Here is a 26,949-nt window from a genome sequence, read left to right as displayed (position 1 = left end):
GTAAATAATATTCATTCAGCACAATAGCCAACAGGAAGTCTTTTGGGGGCATCAACATTGTGCTTGATGAAAAAAAATTATATTTTCTTTATATAATTATGAAAGAAAATTAAACAAAGCTTGTAGCAATATGAATGGATTTCAAATCCAACCTTTTCCACATTAGGAACATTTCAAAATAACAATGATGCTTAATTTTTGCAGAACATACATACGCTATTAGGCAGTCACCTTGCAGCAAGCTAAATGGCAGCTAAGCGGATCCAATGCAGGCAAAGTACAGGCTAATGGCTAGGCCCCAGAGCAACATCCTGCCACCCTGTCCTTTCATCAGATGACACTCTCCAAAGCACCCAGAATACAAACTCCAGTAACAGTTTCATGATCCCTTCTCTATAAGAGGCAGCTACAGTCTCTGGTTGGCTGAAGCAGATTTCAAGGATCAATGGTAAAGCACTTTCTTTAACGTACTTAAAATACCAAATAGAGCAATAACTGCTGGTTGTGCTCATCATGGGGCTTCCCTGGTGGCTCAGATGGTAAAGAATCTGCCTGCAATCTAGGAGACCCAGGTTCGATTCCTGGGTTGGGAAGATCCCCGGGAGAAGGGAATGACAACCCCACTCCTCTCACCTGGCAAATCCCATGGACAGAATCCCAAAGGGAGCCTGGCGGGCTATAGTCTACAAGGTCGCGAAGAGTCAGACACGACTGAGGGACTAACACTTGTGCTGTGCTCATCATGCAATCTGCTTAAGGAACCCCACAGCCTGCCTTCAGACTCCACTCCACTAGGGTCGACCACCTCCAGAGAGCCACACAACATCAAGTGGAAGCTCTGAATTAGAAGACCTCTATTAAAACTAAAATTAAACAGCACTGCAGTAACCATTTGACAACTAAGTATTTATGACTACTATGACCTTGTATTTTTGTTCTTCCTTACCAATTGTTGCAAGCAAAACATAATCTAAAAAAATTAACTTTGAGTAAGTATCACACGCACAGGGCAAAAAACCTCCAAAAGTTACTGAAGAGTATACTTAAAAAAAAATTAGATTACCACGTTTGTCCTGTAGGCCACCAACTACCCTCAATGGAGGTAACCACTGTTGCAAAATTCTCATGTATCCTTTCAGATATATATATACGTATATATACAATATATGTTTACTTATAAATATATATTTACATATAAATATTTAATTTATATTATATATATGTGTGTGTGTGTGTGTATATATACATATTTTTTTTAAGCCACACAAATGGTAGCATACCACATATGGAGCCTTGCATTTTGCTTTTTTTCCTTTTAACTTATCTTGGACATGGCACCAGAGCAGTACATGTAGTACTGCCTCATCACTTTAAAGACTTGCCTAGTACTCCACTGAAGAGATACACCATAATTTACTTAACTACTGATTTACGCTTAGGTTACTTCCAACCTTTTGCAATGACAAACAATCCTGCCACAAATATTCTTACATGCTCATTTGACACATATATAAAATCTTTTAGAGGCTAAAATCCTTCAATGAAGTTGCTAGATCAGAATGTACATGAAAAATAAAAGAAAGAATAAAAAAACAAGGGGGAGAAACTCCCTGGCAGTCCAGTGGTTAGAACTCCGTACTTCCAGGGGCCTGGGTTCAACCCATGGTAGGGTAAGTTCCCACAAGCTGTGCAATGCAGAACCCTCCTCCCCTCAAAAAAGGAAGACGAACTACCAAAATATGCATGCAACTTAAATTCTGAAAATGACTTCTAAGTTGTTTTCCATGGAAAATGAACATTTTATACTCCCACCAGCAATATGTGAGAATGCCCATTTCCCCTTCTCTCATCCTCCTCAAGTTATACTGTATAATCAATCTTTTCTAATTAGGTGATAAACGGTATGTTGTAGTTTTAATTTACATCTTCATTATAATAAAATCACATGTCTTTTCATAAGAATTCTCTCTGCTCACTTTTTCTACTGGATTATTTTCTAGGAGCTCTTTGTATATTAAGAGGAAACTAGTCTTTTGTGAAAAGTGTACAAATAAGCTTTACCAGTCTATTTCTCTTTTAACTTTATGATTTTTGTCTCTATACAGAATTTTACTTTACATTGTAAAACTCAGCAATCTGGCTTCAGTTCTGTATCATACTTTGAAAGGCCTTCACCATTCCTAGATTAAAATAATTATCTTATGTTGTTTGTTTGTTTCTACATTTAAATCTTCTGACTCATCTGGAAGCCAAGTTTTTACTTTTCCAGATGACTAGCTATTCCAACACTCAGTATTAAAGAATCTTCTTCCCTACTAATAGGAAAGGTAGCATCCATTATCATACACTTAAGTTCTTACATACAAGTCAATTTCTGACCTGCTCTATTTCATTGCTATTTCATTTTGCCGTGTCAAATACATGCTACTCTGCAAAACATTTTAAAATTAAAATCAGTTTACATAAAAATGAGTATAATAAAACCAGAAATTATTGGCCTTCTTTAACATAAGAATAATTCTGCAGTTCCTAAACTGAATTTATATAATCAAATTCAATACTTTCATCATGCAATCACATATTTTAGTTGATACTTATTTGGGAGCCCAATATCAAACTCAAGACTTCTTCTCATATTTCTAATAGTTTTTCCTTAATTTTGTATATATATTTTTTCCAAATTATAAAATCAATACATTCTCTGCAGAAAAGCTAAAAAATACAAAATACACCTCCCAGAGATAAGCAACCTTTATATTTCAGTGCATTTTAAATAAATTATTATTTCATAAACAGATTTTTCTAACATAATATACTGATAGGACTTTCCTGTATTATTTTATATTATACTTACATAACAATCATGAAAACATGATTTTAAAGACAAATTCTACTAAATATGCCCAATTTATGTAACCACTTCTCAGCTGCTGAACATTTGGGGTTGTTCCCTGTTATGCCTATCATCTATTAATTCTTGCAACAAATCCTTGAGTTTCAAGCTCTGTGGTAAGCAACCACTGGCTGTATAATGGTGAGCAATAATGAACACATTACCAGCATTTATGGAGGTAACTGGGAAAAACAAACGTTAATCTCCTAAGTATATAAAAATGACAACTACAGCAAGTGTTATGAAGGAGAGTTTATGAAGCTTTGAGAGTCTATGGTAGGGAAGGCTTCCCTGAGGAAAGATAAATTGGAGTTTAGGTGAAGGAAAAGGAAAAACATTCTAGGCAGAGGGAACAGCAGGTTCAAAGGCCTCATTGTGGGAGGAGCATGGCAAGAATAAGGGACTGAAATAAGGTCAATGTGGCTGGAACATAAAGAGCAAGGCAAGAAGGACATGGCTCAAGCCATGACTGGATAGAGAGGTAGGGCCAAACTGTGCAAGACCTTGTAAGACATGTAGACGCCACCACATAAGACATGTAGCTTTGTCCTTATCCTAAATGCAATGGAAAACTACTGAAGCATACCAAGTCATAGGGGGATATAAGGTTTGCATTTTGAAAAGATCCCTCTGATTACAGTGTAGAAAACAGATTAGAGGGGAACAGAATAGATTGGGGTAGGCCAAGATTAGGCGGCTACTGTAAATGCATCCAAAAATGCTAGTAGTTTAGACTAGGGTGGTGATGGATAATGAAAGAAATAGACGGATTCAAAAGATAATCAGATTTTGTCAAAAGATTTACATTCATAGATCAAAATCCCTAAAACTAAAATTATTGGGTCAAAAAACATTTCAAGGATTCTGCTATGCGTTGCCAAGCTACTGGGCCAAGAGCAGTCTTCTCTTCATTTGCAAATTACCTTGTATCTGTTCCTCTATTAGAATTTTTAAATTCTTTTGAAATTCCTTTAAAATGACTTAATCCATACTTCCTTCATGAAGCCTTCCCTGACTCCCCCTTTGGCCTGTCAGGTGGTCACTGAACGTGTCCTCTTTGAGTCCCCACTTTGTCTTATACACATTTTATATTCCAATTAAACTATGTTTGAATTATATTTACATATCTATCATCTCTCCTACATTGTGAGCTTGTGGAGGGTAAAAGTTGTTCATAATGACGCCATTTAAAGAACAGCTCAATATATGTACTAAGTTCTCACTAAGTGTTCACTGAATGAACTGAATCACATATTACAAGATTCCACTGTGTCCACAGATTTTAGAGGACTCCTGTTTAATACGGTTATTTAAGTTAAGCGTAATACAGAAACCTCATAAAATTTGCAACTCGGGCTTCAGATACCTACTAAAGTGACTAATTTTGTTTGTGGTAAAACACTACATCTCAGTAGTGCTACTGAAAAATCTTTCTAATATTTATATTAAATAGGCATTGTGTGATGTTAAAATATTGTTAAATGATTTAGAAAAAAAAAAGGCTATGAACAAACAAGACTTTTATTTTTAGAGAAATTTTAATTTTAGAGAAATTATTTGTCATCTAAGTTGTTGATATTTCACTAGCTGGAGGAAGACTGGACGGGGGGAGGGGATGAGTTCCTTACAGTAATCTTAAAGTCAAGCAGCTCCCTCTATAGTCTGTTTGGCCTACTTTGTTTAATTACTTGCTTTGTGAACATCTCGCTCACACTCTTCTATTTACTCCTCCTCTGCATCTCAGCAGGGAAGCTTTTGAAAGGATAATTCTGTTTTAAATTGATGCTGAGAAAACTGAGAAAGCTATCTAAGCTAAGCTCAATGTGAAGTGAGTTACATCAGGCAACTAATAAGCAAGAGTTGGGATGTGGTAACTGGGCAGCTTCCCAGATTCACCTGAGTCAGTTCCTCATAGTAAAGCCCTAGGATTTTTTTTGAAGTGAAATCCCAGAGCACTCACACCCATACTCAAATCTAAGTGAAAAAATAAAAAACGCTGTCTTGGACTGTAGTTAGGTATAACCTGGGTTCCCTCCACTAAAACAAGTTACCAAAAAGTTGTTAAATTGCTCAATACATTGTATGTCAAAACAATACTCAAGTCACTTTTAAATGAGTGGAAAAAAAGCAAAAGATGTTTTTGGGTTTTTAAAAATAATTCCATCACTTACATATAGAAAATATAAGTGATTCTCTCAGGAACCAATATCCTCAATCAGGAAGGGATTAAATCAGTCAGGATTTACCATTCAAATCTGAATGTACCAGTTTTTAAAATACCTTTACAAATTTCACCAACTAAGATATGAGAGCTTTTAAACCTAAGACACTAAATTTATTTCTTAAATTACTCAAATATGCCCTCAAAACATAGGACAATAGGAAGTCAACTGGACTGTTTTCTAAAGCAGAAAAATATTTTTCATGCAATAATAGAAAAACTGAACTAGTAAAAATCTAATAAATGAATCAGTTCAAAATTTTATAATGTGCATCTGAAATGGTCACTTTATTTGGAAGATTTCTTCTGCTGCTATTTTTCACAATTTCACTTGAAACGCAAACTCAGTTTAAAAATATTTTCTCCAAACCAACGTAAGGAATTGAGGACTCCCAAAATTAACTACTATATAGGAAAAACTTAATTTCATAGATTTACCGTGTTACACTTTTTCATTAATTTTACTAATTAGTAGATATATAAACATAGTTTGTGATTTCAAACAATAGATCTGTTCTCATTAAAAATTCTAGCATTCAAACTAGAGAACCAAATTGACTTCTTTTTTATATTATTTTCAAAATTTATTTTACTAGGTGGCTGGACTGGTTTTCTCTGGGGAGAGAATTCAGAAGCAGATAATAGTATAGTTTTTGTTTATGTTTATTAACATTAATTTTACATGCTAGAAATGCTGGCTTGATTTCTGAAAGCTGTAAACTCTAAACGTATGCCAGTGACATCAAAATTTTTCACCTTTTGAGGAAACACAAAAATCTTATAGCAAACCCAATTCAATAATCCTTAACAACTTAAAGTTTGAAATTCTCTGTAACAAGTTTTGTATCTTTCAGTGTATATACAAAAAAACTCTGATTTACATTATACATTTCAAGGTGTATTTTTAAAAATCCAGTTTTTTTTTTTTTTTAAAGGGGAGTGATGCTGGTAATCTATTGTAAGATGGCCAAGAGAAAAGAATATGTATTTCTTTCTACAGACTAGTTCACGTCTTTTTTTAATACTGAGAAACAAATGTACACCATATTCTTTATTTTTAAAAGATTTTTCATATATTAAAATTACTGCTAGCTCACAGTGAAATTTTTTTTCCACAAACAAAACTTGTCTTTAAAACAAAGCCTGCAAATCACTCAAGGATACATATTTAATGACTAGTGTAGAAGAAAAAACTTTGTGTAGAAAAGTAACCCAAACCATATAAATTGTAATACCCAGTATATGCCACAGTATTAGCACGTCCCCTGATAATTTCAAAATGTGGCTGAACAGAGTTATATCAACATCACTATCTTATTATTCCTCTGTGCCTTAAGTGAAAAAAACAGTATATTACACTGAAATTCCAATTAGAAATAAAGACAGCACCACTATACTTAAAAGGGCAGAAAATCTATCCTTCAAAACATTTTATTGCCTCTATTCTCCAGCCTCTAAGTTTCAGGTGTTACACTTTCAACAAATTGTTAACAGCATTCAAATGCCCCATCTTAAAAAGTCCATATCATCAAAAGCTTTGTCACTATTTTAAAAAGAAATATCAAATACCATTCTATCAAATCTCACTAACAGCACTGAAATTTTTAACGAAGAGAATTCACATTAAAAGATAATTGCTTAGAATGAGTGCTTGAGTTTGGAAAGTGCTATTATCTTGATAGCCCACAGGAAAACGGACTGTAGTAATAAGATGAATGGTGATGCAAGGAGCATCAAGTGGGAAATGCTATCTAAAATCCCATAGGGCAGTACATAGCTAGAGAGCATCTCTTTCTAGGAGGCAGCTCCATTATTTCACATAGGCAGTTCAAAGCGTGTAGAAAAGCAAAGCAATTTAAAATCTTGCAAATCTGGCCACTATCCTACTTATACTATCATAAATCCCCAAGAGCTTCTGAGAACGTAGCTTCTGTCTCCCCACCCCACTTGTTCGAAATAGTTTTTGAAAACAAAACAGCGTATTAAAAAGCGTATTGTCTTAAATGTACGTGTATTTAAAATGCAATCCTACAACCCAGCATAGAGACATTGCTTTAATGTTTGCCTTGCTGGGCTTAGCTGTGGTTCTTATGAAATTGACGCTATTAAGTGGGATGTTTTACACTGGGCGACATAAACATGCATTTCCTACTTCCGCGGATACACACTTCCCTGAAAGCAACGCACCTGGGGACGGAGCCCTGCCCCCAGACTCCTAGGCTTTACTTGAAACTCCAGAGTTACGACCTGCCCTCACAGCAGAACCACATGGTCATTTCAATGAGAAAGATTATCTGGCCCCAGGCGCCACTCTTCAGCCCACAGCATCTCCAGAAGGGGCAGAGGAGAGCGCTGATGAGAAGAGGCGACGAGGAGCGATTGACAACAGAGCTGACACTTCCCTACTCCTCAAGCCGTTTCCAGCAAGGGGCACTTGGGAGACGCAGAGGGTGTCCGAGGTCCCACCAGTCACCCACCTCAGAAGGGGGACCCTGCGCGCCCGCTCACGGAAGACATGGCGCGGCCACCTGACCCAGTCCTCCTGGGCGAGAGCGACGCCCGCTCCGCCTGCCCGCGCGACCCCGAGTGCGGACCCGGCTCCCGACCGCCGCACGCAGTGTAAACACTCGGCGCCCGCCGCCTCCCCGCCTGGGGTTGGATTAGGGGAGGAGGGGGCGGAACGCTCGCGCGGACCCACATTTTTGCGCCTCTTGTCACGCTCGGGAGGAAAAGGCGAGGAGGGCGAAGGGGAGGGAAGACGCGGCAGCGATCAGCCGAGAGGGCCGGCGCCGGCGGCGTGCGCGCGAGTGCGCGGCGGCGAGAGCTGCCCGGGCGCCCGCCGCTCCCGCCCGCGCTCCGCGCCCGCTTACCTGCCGGGGTCGCTCCGAAGATTCGCACCACCGGCACCTTCTTGACAGGGGCCTGGGTGAGGGGGGATTGGCAGATATCCAGCCCCTGCAGCGGGCTGGCCATGTAGTAGTCGGCAGTCACTATCCTCACTGAAAACATGTTTGCCGCCGCCGCCGCCACCTCCTCTTCACTAGCGACCTGGCAACGGCAGCAGCAGCGGCGGTTCCTTCCGCAGCGGCGGCCCCACAGCAGCGGCGGCGCCCCCTCCCCTCCGCGGCTCGGCCCCCTCCCCTCACACTCAGACACGGCGAGCCGCGGCGGCGGGCGGGGCGGCGTGGGCACTGCTGCCGCCGCCTCCTCAGGAGCACCCGGCGAGGGGCGACCGGGGAGAAGCCCTCGCGCTTTCGTCGGTGCTGCTGCTGGTGCTACCGCCACTGCCGCCGCCGCCGGGAATCACACGGGCTCTTCGGTCCCCGGCTGCAGCTCTTGTTGCCATGATGATGATGTCACGGACGCAACCACTGGGGGAGGGGAGAAGGGGTTGTGTGTGTGTGAGCGTGTGGGGCGAAGGGAGGGCCAAGAGTAGTTGGGGGAGGGGACACGGCGGGAAAGGGAGGGAGCGGGGCGGGCACCCGAGCGGGACACCCAAGCGGGGGGCCGAGTAGGTGTTTTCTCCCCCCGCCCCCGGGCACGCAGCGAGGGCGGTGGCTGCGGGAGAGCCGGGCCCGTGCGGGGCACGGGGAATCGATGACTCGGCCGGTGGGCACGGCCACCTGGGGTGAGGGGCAGCGGAGGGAGGGGGGCGGTGGAGCACCGATGTCATGGATGGGCTCGGAGGGCCCGGCGGGGAGGGGGGCGCCAGTGTTCAGGGTCGTTTTTTGGCGGCTAGGCGGGATTGGCCGGAGCCGCGGCGATCGCGCTCGCTTCGCCGACCGCCATTTCACATCCTGCAGAGAAGGCGGGGGCAGCCGCGGAAACGGCCTTTTACAAGGTAAGAAAACCCGCCCGCGGGAGTGGGGCGGGGTGGGGGGGAGGAGGCGAGGCGCAGATCTCGTGCCGCCGCGGCCTCGCGGGAGGCGGGGGCGGCGGACGCAGCCGGCCCTTCTCAGGTAACGCCGCGGCCTAGCGCGTGGCCCAGGGGCGGTGCGAGGGGCGGGGGCGCGCGAGCGCGGGCTTCGGCCTATAAAAGGGCCGCCCCGCCGCTCCCTCCCGAACGTGCGAGACGCCGGGCCCCCTCCTTCTCCGCCGTCGTTCTGCAGTGTCTGCACCCGGCCGCTTAATGAGATTTATTCACGCTCGGCTCTACTCATCTTTGCCAGGGGTTGGCAGATCCAGTGCCCAGGGATTTCCCACCGCGGTGTTTTTCTCCCGCCCCTGTGCTTCCCTCTCGCCGTAGTATATCCTTCCTTGGTTTCCTCCCGGGGCCTGCAGGCTGCGTCCCGGGCGCGCGCCTGGACATGTAAGGACTTGTCAGTTCCCAGTGACCTCCCTCCTCCCCTCCCTTCCCCGGCGGAATGTAGGATTAAGAGCCCTTCAGCGAAATTTTCGGCCAAAGAAAAGGCCCGTGAAAGTCACCGCATCAGATGTGGACTCCCAGTGTTATTCATTAATGGTTTGTGTGAGGGTTAACTAGCCTAAGGCCAGAAAGCAAAAGGGAAGGACCGTTAGACAAAACAACTTCATCCAAAAAGGAGGGGGTGCAGTTGTGAAAGCGAGAGGGGGGAAAAAACCGGGTAGTAGGCGATGCAGCTGAGTTGTCCATGATATTGGAACCGTTAGGTTTTTTGTCTGACTTGGGCACTAACACTGGGCGTGACCTTGGACAAATTGGTTTTTTTTTCGGGGCCTCTGTTTGCTCATCTGTGAAACGAGAGTTTTCACGTAAAAATTTATAAGAGTTTCTTCCCAGCAAAATTATTTAAGCAGTAGACGGCAGAAACCGTGTTTTCAAGTTTGAAATATGCCACTGAATTAGGACTTTTGACAGTCATTTTCAGTCTACCCAAATTAGAGATCATTCTTTCATACATGTATTTCCAGGTGTATTTTAATGGTTAGTAGGTTGCTATATATTTGAAGTGTTGTGAGAGATCCTCATTTGGAAATACTGTAGTTCTCAAAGTAGGAAAACCAGAAGGCTCAAAGGGACAGAGCACTGGTAAGCTGTCTATAAATTCCATGACATACAATGCTAATAAGAATCTGTGCTCCAGGGAATTCGAGACTGATTACCACATCATATTAGCCTGCGTTTTCAACCTGAGAGCATGATTATAAACATAGGTAGCAAGATTTCTACTAATATACAGAAAATTACCTAGTATTTTAAGAGGCAAAATCTCTTAAGTTGATTTTAAGTTTTAGAAGGCAATGGAAGTGATTTTAAAAAAGGACTACCATACAAAATGCACTTTCTGGAAAAATACCTTGTACAAACTGAATATCAAATGCACAGTACCAGTGATTCTCACAGTATTCTATGCCACTAGAGTGTTCTTTAAAGTTTAATATTTGAAAAAAGATTTAATAGTTTGGCCCTTACTAAATCACATTTTTGAGGGATGGGACCTGGAAATCTGTATTGTTAGCAACTCCACCCACCACTGTCATGGTTCTTCGGTAATACAAAATCATGAGTGCCTGTACTATATTACAATCTAGTAAATCCATAATATTTATACTATTCCTAACTAGAAAAAGGTAAAAGTGTTCTTGCCTAGGAAATCCCATTGACAGAGGAACCTGGTGAGCTACAATCCATGGGTCACAAGAGTTGAACACAATTTAGTGACTAAACAATTACCAACCATCAAATTCACAGATTAGCTATTTCTAGAAAATGTTTTCTTTTCTCCTACCTCTTAAATCAATATTTACTTTAAGAAAAGGCAGTTGGAACCACCATTCAGATCCTTCTAGAACTCCAAGGAAGGAAAGTTCACTCTTGAAGAGAAACATTTGCAGCATGAAATTAGGATATTGTGTCCAGTTGCATGTAATTAAATTAATGCTCAGGTTGAAAACCTGACAGTACTCCCCTAATTAATCACTGTCAAATGTGTTTTGTCAATATATTCTTCAGAGGTGAGAAAGAGCTCTGGACACTCAAGTTAGAGAATGAAAAACCATCATTTACTAGGTAAATGAGTTTGGAACGATAACTGTTTTGGAGGGTTTCTTTCCTCATCTATTAAATGGAGAGTAATTCCTGTTTTAACTTTTATGGGATATTATGAGATAATGTATGTGAAAGTATCATCATAAACTTTGACATCCAGACATTTAACTCGTCTGAAAATAGTAAAATCATTTGAAACTCTTACCGACATACAATATGAGAAATGCCAAAATTGAACGCTATACTCAATAACCTTAGAGCATCTATTTGAGTTGTTGTTACTGTTAAGTGACTGTTTGCCAAGTGATTTGAAATATAGTGAGAAAGCAGACATGGTTCCTGCTCTTAGAGATTTTACAGTCTAGCATCATAGAAATGTATTATAGTCGTATCAATCAACATTTGATCATCTCTTCTAGTTCACTGACCTATGCTCATCATGTCATGCCTTTACTAAAAGCCTGCTCAGCCTTTTATACCAATACTGTTCAATGTCTATTAGCATCTGCCTCTTAGCAATTTATAATCTAGAACAGAAAACAATGGATACCATAATTTTTTGGCAGATATTATAAGACGGCTTACTCAACACTTATCCAACCCCCTTCTAGCTTGCTTTTCTGTACTTTAGAAGTTAGAAAATTTTAAAATACTGTTTCAACACTGCCTTGCAACTGGAGTACTGGCATGGATGAGTGGTGTGCTGGTAAGTCATTAAGGATGGCTGGAGGAGGGGAAAGACCCTGATTTCTAGTACTGACCAATTTTCATTGTGTGAATACTCCCAAGCTATCAAATTGGTTTCACTGAATGGGGAGTTAGTTGGAGAAGAAGCTGATTTCTTCAGCTAGCTTCAGCCTTTCACTCCATGCGACCTAGTTTCCAGCAATCAAATGCGCCCATTCAAGACACAGACCTGAAAATGAGCAACACAGTGCCTCTACTGCACTCAAGGCAATGGGATTTTCTGGCAAACACCATGGCAGAGGTGTCTGATTCTTGAGTGGCTGGGGAGGAATTCTGGCATTTTGGGAGTCATAGGTGCTGACTGGCAAGTGGTGCCATGGTGGGTTTCTGCTAGAATAGCAATGTGATGTGGGATGAATGTTCTTCCTGGTGTGGTTTTTTTCTGGATGTTGTTTCTAGCGATGTATTATCCAAGCCTGATTGTCTGGTCCTCTCAGAGATCTATGAGCTAAGTAGTATCCTTTAATCCCTTTCTGCTTAAACTAGCTCAGTCACAGTCAACTACACAGTTTGTTGAGCCCAGAGCAAAATGAAAAATGTAGGGCCCCTGTTCACAAAGCAGGAAAAAAATTGCCATTACATGTACTGAAATATTAGGCTTTTTCTTTCTTTTGTCATGCTGTTTTTTTAAATTTATGTTTTCATGTTATTCTGAGTATAGAAAAATTAGAATTTTAGATTATTAGCATGAATTTTACCATTTATCTTTAATTGTGCAGTGCCATTTATAGATGCAAATAGAAGAGCGTTTAACTCATACACGAAATCACCAAAACTACACAGTTCATGTTTTGTAGTTTATACATGTCACAAGGATGTATTTTGTGCTTTTCAAGCAGTGTAAATACTGCATACAACCAACTCAGCTATTTCTTTCCCTTCTTGGTATGAGCACAGCCTATCAACCTGAGTAAGGAAGGACTGAACTGAAAGGAACTATGGGTTGCCCTACCTTTCCCCTTCCTTCTGTGTCATCATTTTCAGTGAAAATAGTCATACAGGAAAGTAACACACAACAAGAAAGGATATGATAGAGTTACTTGGTCACTTGTGTGTCTTAGGATGCTACTGTCTTCTTTCTATACCTGACACAAGTTCTGGTTGAAATGGAAAGCATTGCCTCTTAGAACTGTCAGTGCCTCCACTAAATCAGTCACTGATGTAACATGTTTGCCTTGTAGCCACTTTGTAACTCTCTGAGTTCCTGTACTGCTTAGGTTCATCATAATCCTTGGGAGGCATTATACTGATGTATGCAAACTGGGTAGTAAGGAAAGAGACAAAGAGGTTGCCTCCTCTCCTTGGCTGTATGATCCATTGTACCACTGACTTCTTTTGTAAAACAGACATTCAGACATAAAAGTATGAAGAGTTTCAGCATGGTAACGGCAGAGCGTGAAACCGAGCAGTGGGCCTGTGTGACCGCACAGTTTGCGCCCATGAAGCTGACCCGGAGCTCAATGTTTCTCAAGGGGAGTTCTCTGATATTTTGGATGAAACAATTCTTTATTGTGCAGGATATTTAACATCCCTGACCCCTGGGCACTACATTCCACTGTGATAAAAATGCCCCCATGTATTTCTAAATGCCCCCAAAGAGGGAGTTACTTCTCTCTACTGAGCTCCTGGAGTGGACTCCGCTGTCTGCAGCTAGAAACCATGATCATTACAGATCTAGGAAAGGTCATGTGCAATTTTTGCTTTGGATTCTCAAGCAGAGCAAAATACAGAGTTGAGTTAAAAAGATTTCAAAATTCTCATACCTGGGAGAGCAGAATTATGGTAATCTTTTCTTTCCATTGTCAGAAAAATAATACCAGCGACCTTGGTGATGAAGCAAACATTTGGGAATGAAAATTTAAAGGGGACCAGTGAGTTTTATGTGTCACTTGCATATATATGGTAGTTGATCTTTTCTAAGGGAAATTTCTACTCAGTCCTTCATACAGTGTCTGGCCTCTATGAAACCATGATGGAAAAGAAACTCATTTCCTCCCGGAAGGGATTTGGAAGACCTAGGTAAGTATGGCAAACTCTGGAGGCAGTTGCCATCAACTGTTCGCTCTCAAAAAGACTTCATGCAGGTTTCCCCAATTTATTCACAGCAGCCATCTGGTTATAAGATAGGCATATAAATATGTATTGCCTGAACGATTAATAAAATATTTTTTTACTAAAAGAATGGAGTTTTATGTCTCTTCTTAAAAAATTGAACAACAGTAAAATTAATCATTGTGGTGAGAGCTGAATTTTTCTGTTCTTATGTTTTTAACCAGTTAATCTACTCAGTCACAGGGAGAAACAAAACTTTCCAAAAACAACTTTCAACTCTTCCACTTCCATAAATCAGCAGTAGTAGTTTTAAGGGAGAGACCAATGAGCCTATAAATTAAAGAAGATGTTTGAGAAACAAAAAGAAGCTTTCAGAATAGAGTAATATTAGAGCTGATGCTTGCACTCTCTAGGACCCTCATTTAAATTACATATCCAGAACTAATATTGGGGCATTTCCAATGGATTATGCCTAGGCCAGAAGAAACCAAACCCATATAATGAGTAAGGTTAGTTTAAGTTCTCAGTTTAAATAATCAAAATACAAAATCTTAAAAGTAAGTGTCTGTAGACATATCTCAGGGTAGTTTTCCCTGGCCCCAAAGTCCCCACTGCACTTAAATATTCATAGCTTAAATCACACTCCAGGAGAACTTCCACCAATAATTGTTGTTATTGACAGTGAACTCTCCTGGGTTTTGATCCTCATTTTACATCCCCATTCCAGGAGCTAGGAAAGACTATTTACTGTCAGATGTGTAGATCACAGACCAACACTTGTGTTTCCTTATTTCAGTAAAATGTTTCTCTAATCTTAAAGGTTTGAAATGCATAGGAAAGAAAATATGAAGAACCATAAAATATAGGACATTCAATTCCACCCAAAGGCAGTTATGATTAACATTTTAGTCCATTTTTTCCCTAGAAAATTTTTCAATAAATACTTTACATAATGGAAATAATCTCTTGGGTTCTTTTTTCCCTCTACATTGAGGCAGAAACATTCCCCATGCAAATGACAATTCTTTGTATACATTATTCTAATGGATGAAGAATACACTGTGTCATGGACGTACAATAGCTTCCATTTTCCTATTGTTGGCCAGTAACAGAGTGTTTCAAATTTTATGTTAAAAATATCACAGTGATTAGCTCTGTTTTGGATCCTACTCTTAACTTTGCAGGAACTTACTTTACTGTTTATTATTTGACAAGAGCATCAGTTCTCCATACATGCTATGTTCTTCCTCTGCAAAGAGGAGAGAGCTGTGTATGATTTTCTTTCTGCCTGGTTTGTTCTTCCACTCTCCACCTCTTTTGCCTAGTTAGTTTACTCTTTAAATTTCAGGTCAAAGGTCACTTATGGAGGGCTTCCCAAACTCTGTATTTGATTATGTTTCTCTATTACACACTCTAATTGTACTGTGTTTTTTTTTTTTTTTCCATAGCACTTACCTCTGGTTGCAGTAACCCATTCATATGTGTATTATTTAATTTTTGTTCACCCCCCCCCCCCAACTAGAATACTATAGTCATTATCTGGATAAGCAGTGATTATAATGCTGTTATAAACACAGGCCAATTAATGTGACCTCATGCGTATCACTGATAAAATGGGTTAAAGCTTGAGGTTGAAGTTAGTCCAAAAATACTTAGGTGCCAGTTATTATGCTAGGTGCTAGGAATATAGAAGTGAAAGTGACGGGCATGATTTCAGCCTTCATTCTTATAGTCTAGTGCAGGGTTTGGGAAATTTTTCCTATAAAGGGACAGATAAATTTTAGGCTTTTCAGGCCGTATGGTCTCTACAAACTACTCAACTTTGCCACAGAAACACAAAAACAATCATGAATCACACATATATGGAAGAGTGAATTCCAATAAAACTTTATTTAAAAAACAGGCAGTGGGGCTGGATTTGATCCATGAGCTATTGTTTACTGACCCCTGGTCTAGTGGAAAAGACAGCTATTAAACAGATCATTTGAGATGACCAAATACTTCAAAAGAACAGGGTGCCATTCTCACATGACAAAGCTGTCCAGCTTAGTCAAGAGAGAAGAATAAAGACTTTCTTGAGGAATATGACTCAAGTTAATATTTAAGGAGGAAGAGGAGTTATCTGGGTAAAAGTAAGGGTAACAATAGGGACCTTCCTGTGTCAGTACATGCTTAAAAATAGAAGCAAGATTTTTCATAGATTGTAATGACACAAGTTTAGCTGTTTTCTCTTGGTCACCTATATTAAGCATGTATTTTACTCCTTCCAAGCATTTTGTATTGTTTTAACTTTTTGTTAACTTCTGGTTGGTATCTATAAAGGCCTATGTTAGATGCCAAGGGTGATTCAAAAAATGTAAGACCTAGCTCTGTGCTAAAGTATTATGTAATTGACCAATAAATTTTAAGTTTCTTGACATTTTGACATTTCATTTTTTTCCTTGCACAGTATCACACATATGGCTGGTACTGCAGAAATAATTTTCCCCTGCCCTCTGCCTTGCACCATTTGCTGACAAAATGGTGTCCAATATAGCCACTTCTGTATTACTTGGACAAAACTTGCTGCTCTCTGAAGCAGACAATATTCTGAAGTCATCAGTAACAGTAATTTCAGCTTGTTGAAGGTGGGTGTTGTTTGTATAAAGGTCAGCCTGTCAGTAAATAACATGCCAACCTGTTCCTTCAAGATCATAAGAAACCTTTGTATGTGTGTCTTTATATCTTTAAAAAAATTTTTTTAAAGAGTAGTGGGAAACTGTACCCAGTGGTCTCACCAGATGTTTTCAAACCAGAACTAGGGCAGTTGAATTGTAATTTGTTTTTAAAACATTTATTTCCACAAATTTATGACAGCAGGGAACTGAGTTGTTATTTTTTTTTTTTGCCTAAAGTAGCGAGTAATTTCATTTTTCATTCGACTTTAGCAGACCTAGCCTTAGGATGAAAATATGGGACTTCCCAGATGATCCACTGAGACTCCACTCTCCCGATGCAGGGCCCTGGGTTCGATTCCTGGTTGGGGAACCAGATCCCACGTGCCAGCTAAGATCAAAGACCACGCATGCTGCTGCTAACACTTAGCACAACCAAATATTTTTTAAAATGTGAAGCAGAGGTTCTTGCCAAGTTTAAAAAGTACAGCAAAGATTAGTCTTAAGAATGAGGGCAAACATTACTCATTTTTCTTAAGCTGCTGCTTCTGCATTAATGTGAATTGTTCTTAGACTGGAAACATATAAATAAGGGAGAAAGATACCTTTCTAGAATACACAGTCCCCTGTACTAAGCATATCCAAGGTCTTTCAGAACTTAATTTATTAATGACCATGACACTTGGCTACATCTTCCTCTTTATCTACATTCCTGCCCTCATCCTGAGTACATGCATCACCCAAAGAGACAGCTTCCTAGCACCAGCCTCAGAGTTCCTTGATGTGATCTTCAGCCTCTCGCTTCTGTTGCCACATCGAGAATCTGGTCATATACCCACTGTGTTTCACCTCTGACTTCAGAAATACAGACTTCACGTCTGGCCAGAACTTTCATCCTAACTCGCTGTCTCAGTTACTCCCAGTACAGAAATTCTCAGTTCCCTGACATCTTGTTTCCAGTGCTCTTCCCAACTCCACTGCAGCCTCTCCCTTCTCAGGTTTCTCTGAGTTGGGAACTCCATTCCAGAGATTTGACTTCTTTCTCCCTATTAGCCTTCTCCTGCCTTCACTTCTTTTGTCTCCTGCTGCATTCTGTTTTAAATTATCACTCTTGCCAGGAACCATGTCTCCTTTGCTGTGTTGCCCTGGTATCACCTGGGAAAACACCAGTTTAACCAGGTGTCTGCTCCCAGGTTGCTGAGTGCCCCCAGAGAGAAAAAAATAACTGCTGTGCATATTGGCAGTTCAGTTCAGTCGCTCAGTCATGTCTGACTCTGAGATCCCATGGACTGCAGCACACCAGACTTCCTGTCAGTCATCAACTCCCAGAGCATGTTCAAACTCATGTCCATCGAGTCGGTGATGCCATCCAACCATCTCATCCTCTGTCGTCCCCTTCTCCTCCTGCCTTCAATCTTTCCCAGCATCAGGGTCTTTTCCAGTCAGTTCTTCGCATCAGGTGGCCAAAGTATTGGAGTTTCAGCTTCAGCATCAGTCCTTCCAATGAATATTTAGGACTGATTTCCTTTAGGATTGACTGGTTTGATCTTGCAATCCAAGGGACTCTCAAGAGTCTTCTCCAGCACCACAATTCAAAAGTGTCAGTTCTTCAGTGCTCAGCCTTCTTTATATGTTCAACTCTCACATCCATACATGACTACTGAAGAAACCATAGCTTTGACTAGACAGACTTTTGTCAGTGCAATAAATTCACCTTTGTTGGTAACGCTAAATTGTTAGTTTGTCGGTAACACTAAATTCAGGACCTCCAATCCCGGCTGGATCATTCTCTATACATACTATTGGGAAGAGAAAGTTTTCTTTATAATGTATTAGTCTCTACTCATCTGAACTGCATGCTTCATAAACCAAGATACAATGTTATAAATTCTTTGTATACCCAAAAGTAGTATTAGGCTGAATCATTTCAATTACATTAACCTCTCTCTGATTCTCTAATTTAGCTTTTGTGCTCACTTTCCTGTTTTATGTTATATCAATAGTTTGGGGTCTTGTCTATCCAATAAGGTAAATTTTTAATGTTTTTAAAATTAATATTTGAATAGTCAAAAAGAACAGTCTCAAACATTATGGAATGAAATGATAATGGAAGGGAAATCACTACTACGATACTTAGCCTTTTAGAGGCAAATCCAGCTAGTCCCCAGTTGTAACTTGGGGCCAGAGGCCTAAGGCTCAGCTCACTTGAGTCATTTCATTCTTGCCTTTCCCAGCTTCCCCTTTCCATCATTTCTGATCCCACAGATCTCTAAGAACACACTTCTTTTCCCCACTGAAGTAGCAGGGAAAGCAGTGCTGCATGGATGGACAACAGCAGTGTGTATGTTTGTACATGTTTATTGAGTGGCAGCATGGTTAAGAATTCAGAGTCTACAGCCCAGCTTCCCTGGGTCCCTGCTCTGTGATTTTGGGTGGATTACTTTCTGTACCTCAGCTCTCCCATCCATGATACACAGATGATAATACTAAGTTCCTACCTCACAGAGTGGTTTTGAGGATTGAATCGTTGTTTTAGTTACTAAGTTGTATCCGATTGTTTTGCAACCCCATAGATGGAGCCCATCAAGCCCCTTTGTCCATGGGATTTTCCAGGCAAGAATACTGGAGTGTGTTGCTCTGCCTTTCTCCAGGGGAATCTTCCTGACCCAGGAATTGAACCTGTGTCTCTTGCATTGGCAGAAGGTTGAATTATGTGCTTTAAATGAGTTAATACCTTAGAACTGGTAAGCACCCAGTAACTGTAAGCTATTATTCATAACTTAGAATAATAAATTATTATTCATTGGGAGGACTGATGCTGAAGCTGAAGCTCCAGTACTTTGGCCACCTGATGTGAAGAGCCAACTCACAGGAAAAAACCTTGATGTTGGGAAAGATGGAAGGCAGGAAGAGAAGAGGGCGACAGAGGGTAAGATGTTTGGATGGCATCTTTGACTCAGTGGACATGTTTGAGCAGACTCAGGGAGATAGTGAAGGACAGGGAAGCCTGGCGTGCTGCAGTCCACAGGGTCACAAAGAGTCGGACACAACTGAACGACTACACAACAACAGTATTATTAGTAATAATTACAGCTTCTTTATTACCTGAAATACACTTCATTAAGAAATGATGGAAAGGGGAAGCTGGGAAAGGCAAGAATGAAATGACTCAAGTGAGCTGAGCCTTAGGCCTCTGGCCCGGAGTTATAACAACTAGAGACTACTTGGATTTACCTAAAATAATATTCATTAAGAAGAGAATAATGATGAAAGCTGGGAGCTATTAAAATTCCATTGATTGAACATAACAAGTAGAGTTTTAGAATTGCAAAAGACCCATGAAATGGTTTATTCCGTTGGTTCTTAACCCAGTAATATGTGTCAGGATCACCCATGAAGTATTGTAAAGTCACACTTACCCAGACTCTCCCTTCCCACATCTACCAAGTCAGAAATACCAAGTTCTAATGCCTCTTCCTCTAAAGAACCGTTAAGCTAATTCAGGTCTTTAGATTTTATAATGAGGAAATTGAGATTTAGAATAAGTAACTTGCCTAAAACCCCAAAGAGTATGTGGGATCCAGATCACCTAGCTCCTTGGTAAGTCATCTTCCTATTCTTCTACATTGCTTGCCCAATACTGACTTTTAAAGAAATTAATATGGGAGCTTATCCTTGTCTCAGTAATATCAGAAAAAATAATATAGGTTTTAAAAGTATACTTTTTCAGCGTTTAATTCAAAACAAAATTTATTTTACAATTCATGCCAAGGACTACTGCATGTTTACAATAGAATTTAAAGTGAATTTTGCTGTGCATTTCATGTGGACATTAGTTTTTGCCACAGTGCTTGCTGCTAATTAGTATAAGAAAACACTGTGTGTGGTAGAGAGCTGCTCAACTCAACCGCACAGACTGACAGGCAAACCAAACAAATGTTTGATAAGGAAAGGTAGCTGTAGGCATTAAACTCTTTAGAGCTCTCAATAATAAAATAGGCATTTCTGGTAATTAGGATTTTTTTGTTTTATGTTAAAAATTTTTTAAAAACCTTTGTGAAATATTCTTGGAATTTTCCAGGCTGTGAACAGTCAATGTAGGAAAATCAGTGGTTATCAGGGTCGTGTTTTTCAGTGGTTAAGTTGTGTCCGACTCTTTGTGATCCAATGGGCAGCAGCACACCAGACTTCCTTGCCTGTCACTTATTAGGTACCATTTTCTTACTGTAGCTTTACTAATTGGTAGATTAAAAATCTAAAAAATATAGCAAAATTTTTTTTCTGAATTTACGTATTTGGTATTGAGTACTATGATATTATATCTCTTAAAAGTGTTTTTCTCTATCCAGTAATATAAAGGAAAAAAATACATTAGAACTTGTATGTAATCTTGTGCAAAACTATCAAATAAATTAAGGAGACAAGGCAGAAGCAAGAAAATGGAGCTCAAATTAAATCTCTCAAAGCAAATTGATTTATATTTTGCAATTATAGGTTTGCAATTATAAATTTATTTCCATGTATGTGTTTCTTTGCTAGAAATGATAAATGGCTGCCAGCCCAACTTCTGATTCATAGGCAACTCCATTCTACCAACAAACCACTCCTTTTGATTTGGTAAGTGCGATGCATAAGCCCCTAAAGAACTCTACTATCCCAGACCCCCATCCACTTATTATGAACCTGTTATTTCTACTTTGCTTTGCCTTACTCCATACCGTTTGCTCTCCACATTGTCTCAGGTTTGGCCTTTGGATCTTTTTAATTGATGTTTGTGTTTGGCCTCCTGGCATCTGACTACAACCTGGTCATCTTTGGTTTTAGACTCACCTCCTAGTTCTGAGCACCAAGACTTATATCCCTTGATTCCAGCAGTTCAGGAATTCTGATGCAGCCACTGACTGCTTTCTATAAGGGATCAGTCCCAAACACTAGCCCCATATTATACACATCCACTTGTGCAACAGATTATAATCACCACTACTATGTGTAAGGCACTAGAGTAGTTTCTGGGAAATACAGAAAATTTAGTAATAGAAAACTTCTTAATGCTCTTGAAATCCTGTAAAACAGATAATACAAGCTTATAATGAAGTTTAAGATAGTATGTGTTCAACTCTTATGAAGTATTTATACAAACAAGACATTAGTTTTAAAAAGTTCCAAATAGAAAGATCCTTAACTCGGGAGTTAACAGGTATGTGGTACAAGAGGGCATGACCAAAAGAACCTGAAATGTGAGTCATGGATTAAAAAAGATTAGGAACACTGACTTCTCAGGTGGTGCTAGTGGTAAAGAACCTGCCTGCAAATACAGGAGGCATAGGAGACCCAGGTTTGATCCCTGGGTTGGGCAGATCCCTGGGAGAAGGGCATGGCAACACACTCCATGGTCTTGCCTAGAGAATCCCATGGACAGAGTAGCCTGGTGGGCTACAGTCCTTGGGGTCACAAGTAATCAGACATGACTGAAGCAACTTGGCTTGCACACTCACACTGACAAATGCTAACTAGACTTTGAAGGTGGGGTAGGGTAGAGTATACGCCATGGGACAAACACATTTCAAAAAAAGTGGAACCAAACCAATAAGAGCAGAAAAGGTTTTATTGAAAAAACCTTGTTTGTCTAGACAAGGTTAACAGTATAAGTAACAAGTGGAAGAAAGCCTTGAAAAGTTTGTTGAAACCAGATTATGGAAGGCTTTGAATACTGAGGGGTTTACAGTTGGCAAGCATGTTTTGGGGAGTCTGATAGTTTTGAGCAGGAAATGATGATCGGTTTGATTTAGCATTGCTATACAGGAAGGATTTGGTAGTAAGGAGATAGGCAGGCAGAGACTACAGACCAGGAAGTCAGTTAGGAGGCTAACACATATACTAACCTAAAGTAAGGAGGGCCTGGAGATGATTTCATTAAGTGCCTGTTTTGAGTCCAGTGCTGGTAATACAACTGAGGGCTAGGTCCTTGTCTTTAGTCTCATGAGATATTGATCTCTTAAAGGCTCCTAGAGGGGTCTCAATGCAGACCTTTGGGACCACTTCTGATCCTTGCTAGGGAGTTAGATCCTCATTTTACAACAGAACGTATTCCCTACCTTCTAAAACTACTTTTCCATTTTATGAGTCTGCTGAGGCAAAAGTATCCCAACCACTTGCACATAAAGAGAAGTAACTTATTACTTAAAACAAGACAAGACAGGAACACTACACCAGAGAAGGCAAAGAAGAAAATGACATGTCTTAGAGAGATAACTGAAGATGATGTGAAGATGAGGAGAATGAACTGGAGGTTAGATCAGGGGCAAGAAAACCAGTTAAGAGGTTGTTGTAGTAATCCACCTGCTTGATTATGAGGGTCTAAACTAAGACAGTAAGAAAGAAAAGGAGTCCTTTGTGGCTACTTCCACCATAATCCTTTCTATTGCTGCCCTGGTGCAACTCAGGGTTGGGTAAAGGACTCTCATTTGGAATGAATCTTGAGCAGAGAGACTTAAGAACACAAGAAACACTGTTTACTTCTTCTGACTTAGAGGTAATGTTTCTACTGTCAAGTAGGCTCTTTTCTTGTACCTGTCTTATTTGGAACACGGTTTACCAGCCTTCACGTTGATTCTGTGAACTCCCTAATAAATTCTTGTTTTGCTATAGTTAGCCCAAATTGGTTCCAAGGGCTTACAATAAAAAAACCTCTAATTGACACTGTATGTGACCTTTGATGCACCTGTGGATAACCAGGTGGAGACTGTTAGTTAGAAATATGAAACTAGAAGAGTGGTTTTCAAAGTGATGTATCAGCATTACCTAAGAACTTTTAGAAATGTAAATTCTCAGGCCCCACCCCAGACTAACTGAATATGAAACTTGAGGAACAGGGCCCTGGCAATCTGAATATCAGTAAGCCCTCTGGGTGATTCTAATGCACACTGTAGTTTGAAAACCAATTGAACTACAGCTTAGATGGGAGTTTGGGGGTGGAGATAAAGGTGTGAGTCAAATCAATGGCATTTGCTTTGGGGGGAAATGAATAAACTCCCAGAAGACTGTAAGAGAAGATAAACCCCTAAAGTGGATGAAACAGTCAAAGAAGTTGATAGTAGTGCAGTCCAAGAGCGGGGGATTTTTACGGAGGTGTCAGGTGCTATATAGAGGCCAAACTGGTTGGACAGACCATTAAGAGGTTTTGGTGTCAATTGAGAGAAAAGTGGTACAGATAACAAAAATAAGTAGTGAGAGAACAAAGGTAAAAAAGAAAAAAAATACAGGATACTTTTTGCAGTAGGTTAGGAGTGCAAGAAAGAAAGTTGGGATAAATGTCTCAAGTTAGCTATTGCTGAATAACAAACATTCTAAAACACAGTGGCTTAAGACAGTAATTATTATAGCTCAAGTGTCTGAGGATTGGCTGATCTCTGCTGGGCTTGCTCATACATCTGAAAACCTATTGGGGGCTTTCCTATAGGCTGGGCTCTATTTCACATATCTGTCATCCTCCTGGGACTCTGACTTGCCTTAGCGTGTCTTTCTCATGGAGATGGAAGAGGAGGTTTGTTTTTGGCTTTTTTTTTCATTGTAGTGTTTTTAAAATTATAGTACAGTTGGTATGCAATATTATGTAAATTACAGGTGAACAATATAGTGATTCACATTTTAAAAGGCTATACTCATTTATAATTATAAAATATTAGCTGTGTGTCCTGTGTTGTACAATATATCCTTGTAGCTTATTTTATATAGAATAGTTTGTACCTCTTAATTCCTGACCCCTATATTGCCCCTCCCCCACTCTCTCCCCACTGTTAACCACTAGTTCTCTATATCTGTAAGTCTGCTTTTTTTACCAAATTCGCTAGTTTCTTGTGTTTTTTAGAGTCCACATAAGTGATATACAGTATTTTTCTCTGACTTATTTCATTTAGCATAAAGTCCATCCATTTTGCTGCAAATAGCAAAATTTTCATCCTTTTTTATGACTGAGTAGTATTCCATCATACATAGGTACCACATCTTCTTTATCCATTCATCTGTTGATGGACATTTAGGTTGCTTCCATGTCTTGGCAGTTATGCTGCTGTGAACTTTGGAGTGCACGTATCTTTTCAAATTAGTGTTGTTTTTCTTCAGATTTTTTTTTTCTTTTTTCTTATCTGGAAGATGAGTCTTAAGAGGGCAAGCAGAAATGTACAAGGCTTCTTGAGGTCTATATTCCAAACTCGCACACTGGCACTTTTGCCTCATTGTATTGGCCGTCTTATGTGACCAGGCCCAGAGTCCAGGCTTGGGAAATAGAAACCACCTCTCTAGAGAAATTGCAAAGTGATGTGATAAAGGCATGGGTTCACACAGGGGTGAAGAATTGAGACCATTAATACCATAGTAGGAATGACAGGAGCATGCGAGAAAGTAGAGACAAAGGAATATGTAGGATGAAGAAGAAAGTGAAGTAAGGAGAAAGATCAATACCGTGGGTCAGAGAATTAACCTTTGAAAAAAAGGAAGAATACTTCTGGGAATTTGAATTAGATTTAGCAAATTAAATTCAAGATGCCCAGTAAAATTTAAACTTCAGGTAAACAATAAACAAGTTTTTAGTATTAACTATGTTCTATACAATATTTGGCTGGAGAAGGAAATGGCAACCCACTCCAGTATTCTTGCCTGGGAAATCCCATGGACAGAGGAGCCTGACAGGCTCCAGTCCATAGAGTTGCAAAGATCCGGACATGACTGAGCACTCATGGCATGTCATACAATATTTGATAGGCTCTCGGTACATAGTTTGCTATTTTTATTAGTTTAAATACCATTTAAATATTTCTGTAATGTGGTATTTGGGACACATTTACCCTAAAATATGTTTCCTTATTTATTTGAAATTCAGATAACTCCTGGCAACCTGCATTTTGACAACCCTACTTTGGATGAATTTTCAATAAAGCCATGGTAAGATAATCTGCAAAGGGCTAGATGGGTGCATTGGGGGATTTAATCCTGGAAGAAGTTTGGAACAGCTGCTATGGACACTGTACAGTCTCAGTGAAAGGACTGCTGAGCAGTCGTGAGGCCCACTTACTGACCAACAGCAGGACTTTTTCTCAGGTCAGCAGCAATGCTTTGAAAAGCAGTGGTAGCAACCGAGATCGCCAGTGCAGGCGGCCGCCTTGGTGCCTGTGTAGGAGAGGCCTGGGAGGGGTTTGGGGCACAGCTGAAATGTCTAGGGGTCCAGGTTGTTCATAGAAGCCGGTGAGACCAGAAGGTGAATTGGGAGGCAGAAGATGAAAATGGTTCAGAGAAATGGAAGTTCACAGTGCAGAAACAGAATTTACAGTCTTAGAAGAATAGCTCTGTGATAATGGGGTTAAAAATCCAATTACATGAGGCAGAACTGGAGCTAAATTAAAAGCAGGAGCTCTGGAGACAAGATACCTAGCTTTGCATTCCAGGTGTGTGATCTTGGTCAAACAATTAAATTCCCTGTGACTTAGATTTTTTGTGTGTGGTAAAACATGAATAATAATGGTTCTCGCCTCATAGGGTTACTGTGAGGATTAAGTGAAATAAACTGCACATAGAACAGTATGCCTTGGTGTTTGCTATCTTTTTATTATTTTACATACCATTTACATGTATCTATAATCAATAAATGTGAATAGAGACTGTTATTTGGAAGACAAGTGGCAAGTATACACTGCTGTGTTCTGCCTTCACTAACAAATGCCGTGTCTGGAGAATGCACAGTTAGCTACCTGTTGAAGTTGGAGCTCACGCAGCCTTTACCACTTAAGTTTACTTTTCTTTACTGTTACTACAAGAAAATAATTACCCTGCTCAAGTCATGCCTGTCTGCTCATTTCCCCCTAGGTGACCATGCTTGGGGATTTTCATAGTTTGAGTAATTCCCCGGAGCTCTGCCACCCAGCAAGTTAGAGGACAAGATTCCTCCCTGGGGATTGTAGTTCTTGGAATGTCAGCAGCTTGTTTTCATGAGGTCTGCACCCTGACCTGGCCTACTGTTAGGAGCTGTTGTGTTGGTGATTTATGTTGTTTTTAGTTGTTTCTTCCATCTTATACAGTTATTTGTATATAAGGATTTTTGAAAAGTAAATGTCTTATGGGACTGTTTTGCGTCTACAAAGAAAAATTAAAACTGTTTCAAAGTAATTACTTGCGTTTTTTATGTTTCTCTTTAAAAATAAATGAAAGTATTAATTGATATTGCCTGGAAAGAAAATGAAGACCAGAGAAATGGCTATGCTCTTAGTGTTTTAAAATAAGGTAATATTATTCTTTGTTTGAATGGAGCCTTCTAAGGAATTACCACAGTCTCATACACAATCGACTTAAATGCATTCTTTATCTTTAAAAGGAAGCAGAATAGGATCATTGAATAAATCACACGTGTTCACAGCCTTGTCTG

General features: G+C 40.1%; 1 protein-coding gene and 1 long non-coding RNA gene across 4 annotated transcripts in view; one reads left to right on the top strand and one right to left on the bottom strand.

Annotated features, from left to right (window-relative positions):
- The window catches only part of REV3L (REV3 like, DNA directed polymerase zeta catalytic subunit), a 176,732-nt gene extending 168,023 nt beyond the window's left edge, over positions 1–8,709 (bottom strand). The window contains exon 1 of one of the 3 annotated variants that reach the window (XM_043890411.1): positions 7,985–8,709. In XM_043890411.1, coding sequence (XP_043746346.1) covers positions 7,985–8,123 — 139 coding nt within the window. In that variant the 5' untranslated portion in view covers positions 8,124–8,709. The remainder of the gene's footprint in view (positions 1–7,984) is intronic. The other 2 variants (XM_043890412.1, XM_043890413.1) reach the window with 2 other exon arrangements.
- Positions 8,710–8,998: 289 nt separating this feature from the next.
- Positions 8,999–26,693, top strand: LOC122685536. The gene is made up of 4 exons (XR_006338428.1): positions 8,999–9,073; positions 21,075–21,152; positions 25,414–25,475; positions 26,394–26,693. It is a non-coding gene; the product is annotated as an uncharacterized LOC122685536 (long non-coding RNA).
- Positions 26,694–26,949: the final 256 nt, after the last annotated feature.

This window comes from Cervus elaphus, chromosome 28, assembly GCF_910594005.1.
Source record: "Cervus elaphus chromosome 28, mCerEla1.1, whole genome shotgun sequence".
NCBI lineage: Eukaryota > Metazoa > Chordata > Mammalia > Artiodactyla > Cervidae > Cervus > Cervus elaphus.
This window is presented reverse-complemented; position numbering and strand designations above follow the sequence as displayed.